This window comes from Desmodus rotundus, chromosome 6 (genome assembly GCF_022682495.2).
Source record: "Desmodus rotundus isolate HL8 chromosome 6, HLdesRot8A.1, whole genome shotgun sequence".
NCBI lineage: Eukaryota > Metazoa > Chordata > Mammalia > Chiroptera > Phyllostomidae > Desmodus > Desmodus rotundus.
In genome coordinates this window covers 156,752,448-156,766,664 of record NC_071392.1, presented here as the reverse complement: position 1 = coordinate 156,766,664, position 14,217 = coordinate 156,752,448, and the positions used below count along the sequence as shown (strand labels likewise).

Sequence of the window (14,217 nt, the reverse complement as noted above, 5' to 3'; positions counted from 1 at the left end):
GCCAACCGTATGACTTAACCTACGCCCCACTTCCCCACCTGGAAAATGGGGTAACAATGCTCACCCTCCCCGAGTGAGGAGAAAATGCCACTGTTTTTAGGAGTCCACTGGCTGATTATTCTTAACTCTGGAAAACTCCGCAGCAGCTTGTTCTAGGTCGAAATGCTTATTTTTAACTTCAGTAGCAGCTCGGCACTTAGCAGATGAAGCACGGGCTGACTGAGCTACACAAGCCTCCCCGTAAACTGTACAAAACATCAACAACACAACGAAGTTGTGCTGAAGAGGTCACCTCGATTTCTTTGTGTTCGTATTTGAGTGCGTTTCGTCCTCCTTGACTTTTCCTTCTGATCTTCTTCAGTTCGGCTTGAGATTTCTCCAAAGAATCTAATTTATTCCTGTGTTCTGTTTGGTATCTTTTGAGAGTAGCCTGCAAGTAAAGTGTTGCACTTATTTCCCCACAGCACCGAACACACCCTCAAGAGGCTGTTTTCCAACATTCCCACTGGGTGTGGCCGACTGCCCCCCATTCCACACCGCGCTCACCCGCCGTGGCCCTGCACACCCTCACTCCACACCGCGCTCGCCCGGCCGTGGCCCTGCTCACTCTCACTCCACACCGCGCTCGCCCGGCCGTGGCCCTGCACACCCTCACTCCACACAGTACTCGCCCGCCGTGGCCCTGCTCACCCTCACTCCACACTGCCCCCCGCTTCAACTTCAACATTCACTGCTTTGCCTGTCCTAAAGTTGTTTACATGAGGGGCCCCTTTTCTTTCTCTTGTTTCTCTTTTCCCTAAGGGATTTGGACACTGGGTTGCCAGTTAGTGCTTTGGTGAATAAATCAACAATATTAAATCCCACGTTCCTGTTTTATGAGTTACAATTTCAAGAAAGAGAATTAAGAAAGAACTATAATCACTTCTGGTTATGTGGGTGCAGTGTAAGTTTTCTGGAGCCTAGCAGACCTGGGTGAGCATTCTGGCTTCTTCCCTCATTTCCTGCGTAATCTCGGCGCTTCCTGAATTTCTCTGAGAACCCCCTTGGTGCTCTAATCTGTACGGTGCGGGGAGTAAGGCACCTCCGTTACAGAGCTTCTGTAGGGATAAAAACCTGACGGTGGAGGTGAAGTGCTTGGCACTGCCCCCCCCCCCCCCCCCCCGCTGTCCCAGGGGGTCCTGCAGCTTTCCTCCTAGGCACACAGAGCACGTGCATGCAGGGGCAGGGCTTACTGCCACGTGGGGGTCTTGGTGAGAAGAAAGGGGACTTTGGGTGGCAGTCAGGGGCAATGGGAAGAGCCCTGTGTGCTGGGGCTGGAGGTCCAGGGGGAAGGACAACACTGCTGGAACTGACAATGCCAGGTGACAGCAAGAGATCCACGCAGGAGGGGCCCTCACCCTCAGACCCGGGAGCCCCAGATGGTGCTCTCCACGCACACCTGCCGTCCTGCAATGCTGGCGTACGAGAGCGACAGCTGCGGCAGTACTGACGCAGCTGCCCCCAGCAAGCGTGCTCTTTGAGAACACTGCCTTCCAGAGGCAGTCCGATTCCCCGCGATATGTTTGTCTATGCACTTCAGTGAAGATCCCCGGTGTTAGTGACAATGAGCCCACGCAGCCCCAAAGGACCATGTCGCTCTTATGCGTCCGTGTACAGACTCAACACCAAGCTCCGACCACACCTGCTGCTGCTGGATAACAGTGGGGAAAGTTCTCTTCGGGCTCGGAGGTCAGGCAAGTGCAGCCTCCGGGAGAGCCAGGCCCTGTGCCCCACGCCCACCTCCCCCCACCCCGGAGGTGGAGCCGGACCGTGTACTCACATTCATGTATTTTACATCGAGTTCTGTCTTCTTTTCCAGCTCATGTATAATCTCCTTATGGAATGTTTTGAACTGTTAGCAAAAGGACACAAAAAATTCATGCCAGATTTGAGACTTTAAGCAAAAATGAAACTTAGAAATAAATGCATTTTGTAAATATAAAAAGGGTTCACATACATTTTCTTTAAAACTCTCATCAAGTTTCTGGTGGGTACTTGAGATCTCCATGAGAACATGGCCTGAGAAGAAAATCGCACGTGTGAGGGAGCCGCCGTGTGGTCATTGTAGAGACGGAGGGCGGTGAAGCACAGCCCGCTGCCGCCCTCGGAGCCTGTGAGCATCAGTCTCTGAGGCTCAAGACACTGACTGCATCCCGTGGGGGGGTGGGGGGGGACGCCGGGGGGACACAGCTGACAGCAAACCCCCTCTGCAGCGTCGCCCATCAGAGGCACGCCAGCTTTGTCTGAAGTCTCACACTGTTCTTCCTACGGTTACTCATACAGTTATCAGGTTTACTTTCTAAGTTCTCTTACAAAAGATTCTCTTGGTCATTATAGTAACTGACTATAGGGATAAATGACATTATTATTTTTAGTCTAGTCCCCAGAGTAATCTGATGATCTGTCAGGCATAAAGGACAAAAGTTACTTTCTTTTTCTCATAGTAGTTTTTGTACCATCCTGGAAAATATTAGTATCATGGAAAACCACAGCAGGGACAGTGCTCTGCCTTGCATCTCCTGGGACCACACCAATTCCTGGGAACGTCTCACGGGTGGAAGGAAGAGGGTGTTCCTGGACAAAAGAGCCTTACTCTGAAAGCAGCGAGATGACCCCTTGATTTGCAAAGCACACCCCTCGCCATTCATAGCAGCGCGCTCAGCTCCGCCACTCAACTCTGATAACGTGAACGAGAGCCTCTCTCTTCCACCTTTTCTACAGGAACCAAGCAGGACTGACATCCAAGAACTGGGAGAACCAAAGAATCATAGGGGACAAGACCAGACCATACCAAACAATAAAAGATGCTAGGCGGATCATCCCACCGCTCAGTGGATAGATGAAAAAGGATTCTTTGGGGGAAATGAAAGGGTGTGGAGGAGGGAGAATTAAAACTATGACTGTAGGAGAATGTGGGGAAGAGAAAACGAGCACCGCGTGGACCGTGACTCCAGCTGGCACCTCCATGCCTCTTCTCAAGACATTTCAAGACATCTGACCTTCAAACGCCTAGCCCTGTCTTTCCCTCACCTTCAGGCTCAGACATTCAACCCTTCCTGAACATGTCCTCTTGGATGTGCTGGTAAGCACCTCATATCCAACATGTCTAAAAGAGAACTCACCACCAGTCTCAAATCCCAGCTCTCAGCCATCGGCCGGCCGGCCTGAGTGGTACCAAGACTCATTCATTCCCTTGCATGGGCGGTGCCACAACTGCGGCCACCTGTAGGGTGGGTCCGTTCCCCTACCCATGCTGCTGCCTTGGGTAACAGATGTGCCAGCACTTCCCTGCCCAGGGGAGAGGTCACATGGGAATAACATGTGAAGTCTATTTTCATCCAATAACCCGTTCCACTAGAGGTGGAGGAACATAACCCCAGCTCGACCCCCTCTAACACATTGAAACCTGCTGGTTGGACCCTTAAGGGGTGCGCCTCCCCCTCTATGCTCTCATCACTTCTCTTGACTCCCAGTTCTCCTCTGGCCCTTCTTCCTCACAGATGTCAGGGATCTTTCCAAATGCAAATGTAACACATCACTCCCAAGACCACTCCCAGAGATAAACCAACTTCTCAGCATGAAGCAACCCCCCCCCCCCCCAACAGTGCTGCTTAAAATACCATGGCATAACCACGGGGGGGGGGGGGGGCAGAAAATCTGTAAACATACGACCTTGTAAGGTTACAGGTATATAACCTGTGAGTCCCTAAGCACCACGATCTCCTAGGAACCTCTCACAGAACAGCCTGCTGGGTAAGTGTGAGGGTGAGGGCGGACTTGCCCCCAGCACTCCCGGGCCGCCCTGCCAAGTTGTCAGAATACCCTCTCTGCATCCTTAGTGGTGCTGACGTCATGCACCCACGATCGAGTTCTCCTAAGGCTCAACACGAGCGTTATTCACGAAGGAAGCCCTCACAGGGCCAAGAATATAATTACGTTAACGTCACTTTATGTCGTTTAGGCATTTCGGATATGGAAATAATCTAAGTTACGCTCGCATCTTTTTTAAACTCATAAATAACTCCTGGGTGAGGATGGAAAAACAACAGAAGCCCACTTCAATTACTTGAAAATCAAGCACTCTATTTTTGGCAAATTAGATCTACTTCAAAAAAAAAAAGTCCAAAAATAACTTGGCTCACGTCCGTCACAGCGATTCGAGCTGGAATCAAGGCCTTCACATTTTCTCATACTGTCACAGACTTTATTTTACAGCCTTGTACCGTGTGGGCCTCTGAAAAGCACGCTGCCGAAAGTATGTGCTGGCGTGGGCGCTGCCGAACTAGGCGCTCAGGCCCGGGGGCCCCAGCTCCCCACACAGCTGCCCTCGGTCTCTCCGGCAGGCAGGCAGCTGGGTGAGCGGCTCACAGGCTCAGAGAAAAGCCCTTTCACTGCGGGGGCAGGACCGGGACACCTGGCCCGACCCTTGTTACTCCCTCACCGCTCACGGAGTGTAAGTGCCAGCCTCACAGCAGCAGCTACCGAGTCCTTGGTAACGAAAAACATCTTCACTGTGATTGCACAAGCTGCCAAAAGTATATCTTGACACAGAAAATGAAAACGGCCTTTATGTTTAATCTACAGAAGTTTATTCTTAAATATCACACGTTACTTTATGTCTAAAACGTCGTACCACACATGTGTCCCTGTAACCTACATAAAATACATGTAAGAAAAAATGTTTTTATAAAAGAGGGTGGAGTTGAGAAAGTCCAGCCCAGATTCTAATGGGCCAGAACTAAACACACACCCAAACAGGAATTAACACGTTGATCCCAGAAATCACAGCACCGTCTGTGCTGAATCAACCGTTTCTTTTGTTCCCTTTTTGGTTTTGAGTCAACGTTTTGAGAAGAAAGTCATAGTAACAACGGTAATGTGACTCAGTTTGAATAAATTATATTTTTAAACGGCAATATTAAAGGAATTTAAATATTTACCTATTTTAAAATCATGACTTTGACATAATTAAAAGTCAATGTGTACCACCAGTCTTCCCTACAATTCATCCAGGTAACAGCTAATTTCAGGAACTCTGAACAAATATGTCCAACATTTTGGGTAGCACTGTATAAAGGTATAGATTTAGACAATAGGCAGCAAGGACTTAAAATAAAGCTAAAGAGAAATTAAAAGAGTATTGGCATAAATGCCAGTTTTCGTCTGAAATACAGATTACTCACTAGACTATTAATACGTCTCCAACTAGCTAATTCACAATCACTCACAGCACAAATTTAGACGCCAACGGGCCTGGCAGCCCGGCACACGTGCTGAACACTCAGGCGTAAGTGTGTATTTTCATTCACATTCGATCACGGATAATCACAACACATTTATTACTTCCAGACAGCACAGCGTGAGGGCTGAGTCACGCACGCCCCCTCCACGCTACTTCAAGGGGCACCCGACCCGACCTGCGTGGACCACAGCAGCACTGACCAAAGCCGTCACTGGGGAAAGGGACACTTTTCCTGGCAGCCTTCCAAATACCAAATGTAATGAGAAGAAAACAATGCACGTAAAATCAACTACCGTAACAGATGGGGCACGTTAAACACACAAGCGTGGGTCAGAGTCACCAACCCGGAATTAGCACAGGGCCAGATGATGTCACGAGCATGTGACTGAACTTCACAGGCTTTGCTAGCATCTCAGAATAGCTCCGAGTGGCTATTTAAACTCGGTCCCTGGGTGCAATCAGAGGTGCTCCCCTCCGGTCCACGCTGACATGGTACCAGCGAACAATGCCCACGCGGGGACAGTGCCAAGTAAGTAACAGGTGAGCACCCCGCACCCTCCCCCAGAAGCCCAGCGTCCGACTTAGCCGACTGGAGTACCACACTTCTAATTAGTGTCCCGCACAGAGACTGCAATTATTCTGCCATTGACCGTGATGTACGTCCCCCTTATGAAAACGAGGGGGGCAGGGAACAGTTACACAACAGAATTAGGAGTGTTCTACCGTTTTTTCAGTGTCTGAAATAAAAGCAGTGCCACTGATCTGACCTGGACGTTTGATGCAAGAGAAGACGCGTGTTGAAAATCTCCAGGGTAGTCCCTAAAAGAATAAATAAATAACCACCAAGCTAATGGGGGGGAAAAGTCAAAAAGACGACGAGAAGAAATGAACACAGGACAGAGAATAGGAAGCAAAAATGTAAGTAAATAGACTGTACAGTCCAATGAAAAGGCGAAGACTGTCCGGATTAAAAAGCAACAACGCCCACCCATATTCTGCTTACAAGAGACCTTAAATACAGGGGTACGGCAAAGGTCCAAAGTGAAGGAAAGGAAGGAGATGTGTGGCAGCCGCACACTGTGAGAAAGCGTTTATAACACACAGCTGATAAAAGGACTGGTCCAAAATATGTAAGAAACGCTTAAAAGTCAGTAATAAGAAATCAAACAACTCAATTAAGAAGAGCAAAAGACAGGGACAGATCTCACTGGAAAAGATATACAGATGGTAATAAACAAGCATGTGAAAAGATGCTCCACATCAATGCTTAGAAATGAAAACAAAGAGATGCCACTACTCACCTATCAAAATGGCTAAAATCCAGAGAAAACACCAAATGCTGGTGAACATGTGGAGCAACAGGACCTCACGTTCACTGGGAATGGGAATGCAAAACGGTACAGCCACTCTGCAAGACAGTCTGGCGGTTTTTCTCAAACGTAAACAGTCTTACCATTTACCTAAAACGCTTGAAATCTGACGTCCACAGAAAAGCCCATATATGGATCTTTATAACAGCTTTATTCATGGTGCCAAAAACGGGAAGCAACCAGGAGGGAGGGATAACAAAACCGCGGTGTAACTCCGTGCACCTGAATGTTGTTTGGGGATGAGAAGAGAAACGAGCTGGGAAGCCACAGAAGACACGGAAGAAGCTTAAGTGCACGTTGCTTAGTGACAGAAGCCGGTCTGAAGAGGCTGCGCTCTTACTGTACTATCCCAACTAAGTGACATCCGGAAAAGGGGAACTAGAGACCATGAGAAGATCGGTAGCAGCCAAGCGCGGGGGTGGGAAGTGGATTATATCGGCAGATAGATGCCATTAAACATCTGTCAAAACTCAAACGCGGAGAGTAGACCCTAATGCAAACTCTGGGTTTTAGTTAATGTATCAGTAGTACTGGTTCTTCATTTGTAACAATGTACCACACCAATGCACGTGTTAAAAACGGGAAACTGAGTGGGAAGAGAAGAAAGAGTGTGTGGGAACTCTGAGTAAGAGCTGCTCCATTTTCTATAAACCTAAGACTGGCCTATAAAATAATAAAGTCTATTAATTAAAGTCTAATTAATCAACTACACAAAACAAACATCGCGGCAGCCACGTGAAATAGCAGTAATTAGGAACCGGCATCCTGCTCGGGGGAAACACACGCGGTGTCTGAATGCTTCTGCAAGTCACGCATGGACAAGAACTCGGTCTGCCTTGTAGTTACCTGCCTGCTCCCAGTGCCTGCCTGGCATTCGACAGGCCTCAAAAGTCTGGTCAGTACGTAAGTACATTGAACAAACGAATGAAAGGGCAACTGCAGAGAAAAGAAAACAACATCCAGCACAATGACAGCAGAAGAAAACTCCAGCAAACGCCCGACCGGTCGGAAGGTGGCGTCTGGGATGCTGGATTCTATTTCTATAATAATATAAATGTATCACAGAAATTCCTACAGGAAAAGTTACTTTTGCTGAAGGTGAAAGCCTGGTCATCACCTCGCCATCCTTTCTCTCCCTGACGGAAACAACTATTTTTAGAGGAAGAGAGGGTTCTGTGAGGCAGCACTGGGAGCGGGGGCACCGGTCCCCCCACCCCCCAGCACATGACCCAGGGCCCCCGCAGAGCGAGCCCTCTCGCGCTTGACTGGTCCCCACGTGGAGCTGTTTCCATCCTCAGTCTTCAGGAGCAAACTCCTGGCAGCGTTTCTTTAACCAAGGTGTAGTAACACAGAGGTCTGGCTGGCCTCAGAGGATCCTGAGCCACAAACAAGATAACTTTTTAAAAAAATGGGACATTTTTGTTTACAGGGTTTTCATTTTGCCCGACAGGAAGCGACAACCCCGGACGATGTCGGCTCAGTGCTGGACGCTTGGCAACCCAAGTCGTGAGGGTCAAAGGTCCTCACGAGGACCACGCGCCAAGAGCACAAGACACACGAGACGCTTGCTGTCAGATCCCTTCCGGCTTCCTGGTGTCTGGTAAAAAGAGGGGAGGAAGGGAGAGATGACGCGGAAAGGAGAAAGCTGGCACGAGCCACTTCCTTAGGAAGCTCGGCGATAAAGGAAAAGGGGCGTAAGAAGGTAGCTAGAGACAGCAACAGTGTGTGTATTTTTTTAAGAAAGGGGATGACTTAAAGTTTGAGGGAAGGATAAATGGAAACCAATAAATCTATGTGACTGACATACGAATTAATTCTAAATTTCTACGTTAAGAAATGCTTTAAAATAAAATATTCTGGGTATTTTAAAATCAAGGCTTTTCAGGGAGGCAGAGAGCTAACGCAGGCTTGGAGTGTCAAACACCCACGGTGACCGCAGGTCGAGGTGTCTGTGGAAACCATAACTGGGCATCATGTCAAGGAACAGGGACTTTAGGGCTGAGGGGATAATTCTGGCATCAAGGGTGATAAACCAACTCAGAGAGCAAACAAGTTTTACCACCATTTCGTTTCTGATTAGCCGGCCCAGTGTGCGCTGGCACCGTCAGGCCCAGTGAGGCGCAGGTTCGCAGTGACGAGCCCTTAGTTCCCGAGCAGGATTTCATGTGCCGTCTTATTGTAGCCAAAAGGACAATGTCAATTTATTCAAGTTTATCAATTATATATCACACAGAAATAATTGATTGATTTTACATCCACATACAGATTACAAGTGACTGTTTTATTTATACGTCAATGTAAAATACAGCATTAAAAGATTAAAAATTTTCTACAAGCTATTATGTCAGATGAGGTAAGTTGACATTAATTATTCATCTTCCTTCTTCATTGATTAGTAGACGAAGGCTAAAGTATAACCACCTCGATACTAAGGAAAATGAAAGCAGGTGTGTTATCAGTAATGAATGATAATGTGGTATCAATAATGAACAACTAGTTATTCCTTATGGTATCACTAATTCACTGCAGGCATTTCCATTCAAGCTTAAAAAAGTACTACATCTGAATTTTTTTTTTATTTTTAAAGATTTTATTTTTAGAGAGTGGGTAAGGGATGGAGAGAGAAAGGGAGAGAAACATCACTGTGTGGTTGCCTCTCGAGCACCCCTACCAGGGACCTGGCCCGCAACCCAGGCATGTGCCCTGATGGGGAATCGAACCAGCAACCCTTTAATTAGCAGGCTGGCACTTAATCCACTGAGCCACACCAGCCAGAGCTGAAAATTTTAAAAGTTCTTTAAAAACATTAAAACAGGACCCCAAATCACAAAGATGCAGGCAGTTAGAAGAGGCACTAAGAGACACTTCTACTTTGGCATCACTGAGTAAAACCATCTTACACATTTTAAGTGAAGAATTTTTTCAATAGAACTAAGGTTTTTTGTTGTTGTCGTCTTGTTTTAAAGCAATCACTTCTATTTGAACAAGTTTAAAAACAAAATCACACAGGGCTACGGATCCCAACTTTCAGTCAGAAAGCCATTTTTTCTTTGATCTAGAATCACACAGTCCATGGTGACGTCGGATGGTCCTATTATGATGTGAATTTAAGGGAGATTGCACAAAATTTAGTATCCACATCTATCTTATTCCACCCTGACAATTGAAGCACAGACCAAACAGAATAACCCCATGCTACCGCAATTCGAACGCCACGCTCACCATCTTCGACCTTAGAGGGGAGGCAGACAGACACCAGCACACCACTGCAGGACCCCACGGCTGGCAGGGGCCTGCAGGCCGCCAGTCCCTCCCTTGGGCCGGGCAGAGCTAACTGCCTCACCGAGACGGCCTCGTTGGGTGCTCACAACCTACGAGGCAGGGCTGCTGTCACTCCCCGCACAGAGGAGGGACGGAGGCTTTGAGAGGCTGTTGGCTGATTTTCCCAAGGTCATACAAATACAGGCGGTGGGGCCAGAATTTGAACTCAGGTCTGCTCCTGAGTCTGCGCTTTTACCTACTCTGCACCCTCATTCACGCGTGCGCAGAGAAACCTTGGAGAAGAGGAATTAGGTTTTCTCTACTGGGCACCAAGGGTGGAATAATGCCCAGCACATGCGGGTTATTACAGGGAAAGGAGTGTCTAGTCCACACTGGCCGGAACACATTAATTATTGGTGCTGCTTTACAATGGAACAGGCTGCCTCTGGGGCGCTGGGCAGCGTCACGGAGACATGAATGCTTTGGCTGAGGGCTGGCCTGGTCACTAAGCCACTGCAGCTCCGAGTGTTTGGGCCAGGCGGGAAGTAAGTCCAAAGTGGTGGGACTGATTCCCCAAAGCACCAGGCCCATGAAGACCAGCCCCCCCCCCCCCCCCCCCCCCGCCGGCCCTCCTGTCATGGCCCAAAGACCGAGAGAGAGGAACTAACTCCCAGTCAGAGTGGTCAGTGGCTACCTGGCTGGATAAATCTGAAATTTTGAAACATTAACACACTAAAGGAACTAAGGAGGCGTACAAAGATGACTCTCCATTACAAAGGGCAGGGAACACCCCCCCTCCCCCGCCCACTGCCTGTCATGCAAACAACGCACCCTGGACAAGGGGTGCAAGGAAAAGGACCGGGCTGCAGGGCTGCCACTCTGGTGGGTGGACCCCAGTTACACAGGGTGGGGAGGGCTGGGTGTAGGAGGCCTCCCTGGCCCCTTTTCCACCCTGCCTCCCCACGCACCACTGTAAGACGGTCATGTAAATAAATAGCCCCTCAAATGAGAACACGGAACTGAAGCATGTGACAAGCTGTGATCCTCAGTAATTGCTGGTTTGGGGCTGAGGGAAGCCACAGGGCCCAGAGCATTGAGTATCAGTGTCTCTGGGCAAGCGGCACAGGGGTCTAGAACTACATGTTCACACAACGAACCCCAGACTCGCATTCCCAGCTGTCGCGTCGACATTTCCACTCGGTCGGACAGGAATCCCAAACCTAACACACCTGAAAGCAGAGCCTGGCAACGCAACAGCACAGCCCTACTGCCCGCTGGACACCAAAGCACAGCCAGCTCCACTGTCTCTCCCTCCTATCCCAGTCCAGCCGTCACTCCTTCCCACCGAGACTGGGACAGCCACCTCCCACCCAGTCTCCCTGTTTCCACCAGAGCCAGGAAGAACGAACCTGTTAAAATGTAAGCCAAATCACAACACTCCTGAGTTCAAAACCTTCAGAGGCCCCTAACCCCACCTCAGATAAGATTCTTACCGTGACCCAGAGGGCCTGATGCGACCTGGCTCCAGCCTTGAGTTAAGACCTCATCTCCTACCACTCTTCCATTCTTAACTGCACCTCAACTGGACTGGCTTCCGAGGGTGGCCCAAGCTGACGAGGCCTCGGGGCCTTTGCACTGCCAGCATCCACTGGAATGGTCTCCCTCGGACATCGCTCCCTCCCTAGTGCACGTTCCTGAGCACTCTACTTGAACAGGCCCCGCACCGCACCTTCTCAGGAATATATTTGTAGTGTTTTTCTGAATTCATAAAACTTCTTTTAAAATATTTCAGATTTTTCCCTGCTCTTCTTTTTAAGGCCGAAGACTATCAAGTTGAATTTTGAATATCAACAAGGCAAAACTAATATATGTATTTTAAATATTTTATTTATTTATATTTAGAGAGGGGAAGGGAGGGAGAAAGAGGGGGAGAGAAACATCAACGTGTGGCTGCCTCTCAAGTGCCCCCTACTGGGGACCTGGCCCACAACCCAGGCATGTGCCCTGACTGGGAATTGAACCAGCGACCCTTTAGTTAGCAGGCTGGCACTCAATCCACTGAGCCACCCCAGCCAGGGCTATAGTAAATATTTTATAAAGCTTGCATGACCTATAAACATTCTATCAATAACAAAAAAAAACCCGATGCTCTTCTGTATTCCCTGATGGTGAGGGGAGAAAAATCTGTTTTGGGCCCTACTAAAAAAACTGGCCCAAACAATTTAATAACTAATTTGAAATAATGTAACAGCTGACTAAACAGGAACAAAACAACACAGTCTAAATTCATGTAACGGTGAGCTGCACAGACCTCAAGGCAAATTTGTAAACTCCCCAGAGAAAGTCTCCTGTTATTCCTTGAGAAAGAAATGAGAACAAGCTTTATTTTTCTATGCTTTAAAGATATTAAAACAGGTTCAGAGTTTCTTTTAAATATATTTTGCCAAAACATTTCCCCCTGACCGTGTGTTTTTCCTTTCCACCTTTTCAATATTTTCTAAGTTTTCAAAAATAAATGCTGTTTGATTTAGGGACAAAATTGGAAGTTTTGCACACATCTCAGTTTCCTGTTCCCAATGAGTCCAGTTCCTGGAGTCGAACTGTGTACATGCGATAAAGATTTACGTGGGTGACTACAGGCACACACCCCAACAACCGGAACCGCAGGGATTATCACTCACACGACTCATTACTCATTAAGCACAGAGGACTGAAATGCTTTTCCTGCCACACCCGGACCTCACGCCCCTGGTGTTTGGCTTTCGCTGCTGTTCACTGCTCTCGACTGGGCAAGGTGGGTGCGCTTCTGAGCTTCTCACACCACTGTGGCCGTCGGGACCCCGCTGTCAACGTGCACTGGAGCCAAGCACTTCCATAGCAGGTAGGAAGGAACGGCTTTTTCGGTGGAGAAAACGGATATTAAACCCCTCACGAGATCACTCGGCCCTCACATCTAAGAAACCGGACGACACACAATACGGGCCCTCGGCCATCACGTAAAAGCCTGCAAGGGGCCGTGTCGTCCTGGTTAGGGTCTCGGGGCCACACCTCTCTCACAGCCGCTCAGCTCTGTCACCGTGGTCTGCGGCGGCCACAGGCAGCACCCAAACAAACGGCCACATTCCAGGCACAGCACTGCACATATGAATAGGTGCCGGCCACCCCCTGGCTCTAGTATGTTCCCCTCTGGAATTAAGGTACAAAAATAAAACATAACAGAAGTTACTTCCAATCTCTGAATAAAATACCACATGAAATCTTCCCAATGCAACAACTTTCCTGATTGAAACGGAAGTTTTAAGGCCGTGTTCATAACATGGTTGCTGTGGAAACAGCTGAGTCAACATTAAGAACTCACAGCTGAATAAAATAAGGTGTAGAACAGAAGTCTTATTTTAACAGTGGCAAGAACCATAAAGCAAGAACGGCAAACCAAATGACGGTGCGTCAGAGCACCTTAAGTCTTAATGTGAGGGTCACACCTTCCCCCTCATGCCTGACACAAATAGGATGCTTCTTTTCCATTTAGTCCCACATTTTGGAACCCGAGCATCATCCCAATCATCCCTCAAATGCCCAGCGTGCATTTCATTAAACTGATGTGCTTAGGACAGAGCTACTCGAGTCCAGGCCTCACCAGAACACGCAGAAGCAGCTATGGCGCGATGAGTGCAGGTCAGGAGGGGCGCCGACATTGTTCTGCAGGGAACTGGTTCTGTCAAGAACAGCAGCGCCGACTTATTGATCATACAGCGCCACTCCGGGCTTAGGTTTTGTCTGCAGGTTTTAGAACGATACACACTCCAAGTATAAAATTGGTCGGAAAATGGCAACGAGCACCCTGCCCCCCCCCCCCCCCCACAGCCGGCAGCTGAGCCCCCCACCTCGGCGCTGTCAGCACACCTCACATTCGCTCCCCCTTGTCCATGCCGGGTCGGTCCAGAGCTTTCCAAGCACTGCCGAGAACCCTCAAGACACCCAGAAATGGTGCGAATGACTGAGCTTAAGTGTGCGCCCCCACGCCCTCCCCGCTTCCCTGTCCGCCTTTTAACTGGGACACACCCGTTTTGCTTCAACCACGCACACACGTTACTAATCTTTTCCTCTGGTTTTCTGAGCCTTCCAAATTTGAACTAACATTCTAAAGCCAGAAATGTTACCCTTTGTAAAATAAAACATATGCGTGGGCTATTAAAACGAGTGGACCCTCCCCCCCTTAGGAGATGGATGGTACAGGAGACCTGGCGCTATGAACGGAAACCAGACTCCCCCAGCAGCTGGCACAGCCGAGGGTGCGGCCGCCCT

At 48.7% G+C, this 14,217-nt stretch overlaps 1 protein-coding gene across 5 annotated transcripts in view; it reads right to left on the bottom strand.

The window, feature by feature from the left end:
- The window catches only part of BAIAP2L1 (BAR/IMD domain containing adaptor protein 2 like 1), a 55,223-nt gene that overhangs the window by 14,898 nt on the left and 26,108 nt on the right, over positions 1-14,217 (bottom strand). For all 5 annotated transcript variants that reach the window (XM_053926364.2, XM_053926365.2, XM_053926367.2 and 2 more), the window contains 3 exons: positions 1,997-2,058; positions 1,820-1,891; positions 293-430 (listed from right to left, as the gene is read on the bottom strand). In XM_053926364.2, the coding sequence (XP_053782339.1) occupies positions 293-430; positions 1,820-1,891; positions 1,997-2,058 (272 nt within the window). The remainder of the gene's footprint in view (positions 1-292; positions 431-1,819; positions 1,892-1,996; positions 2,059-14,217) is intronic.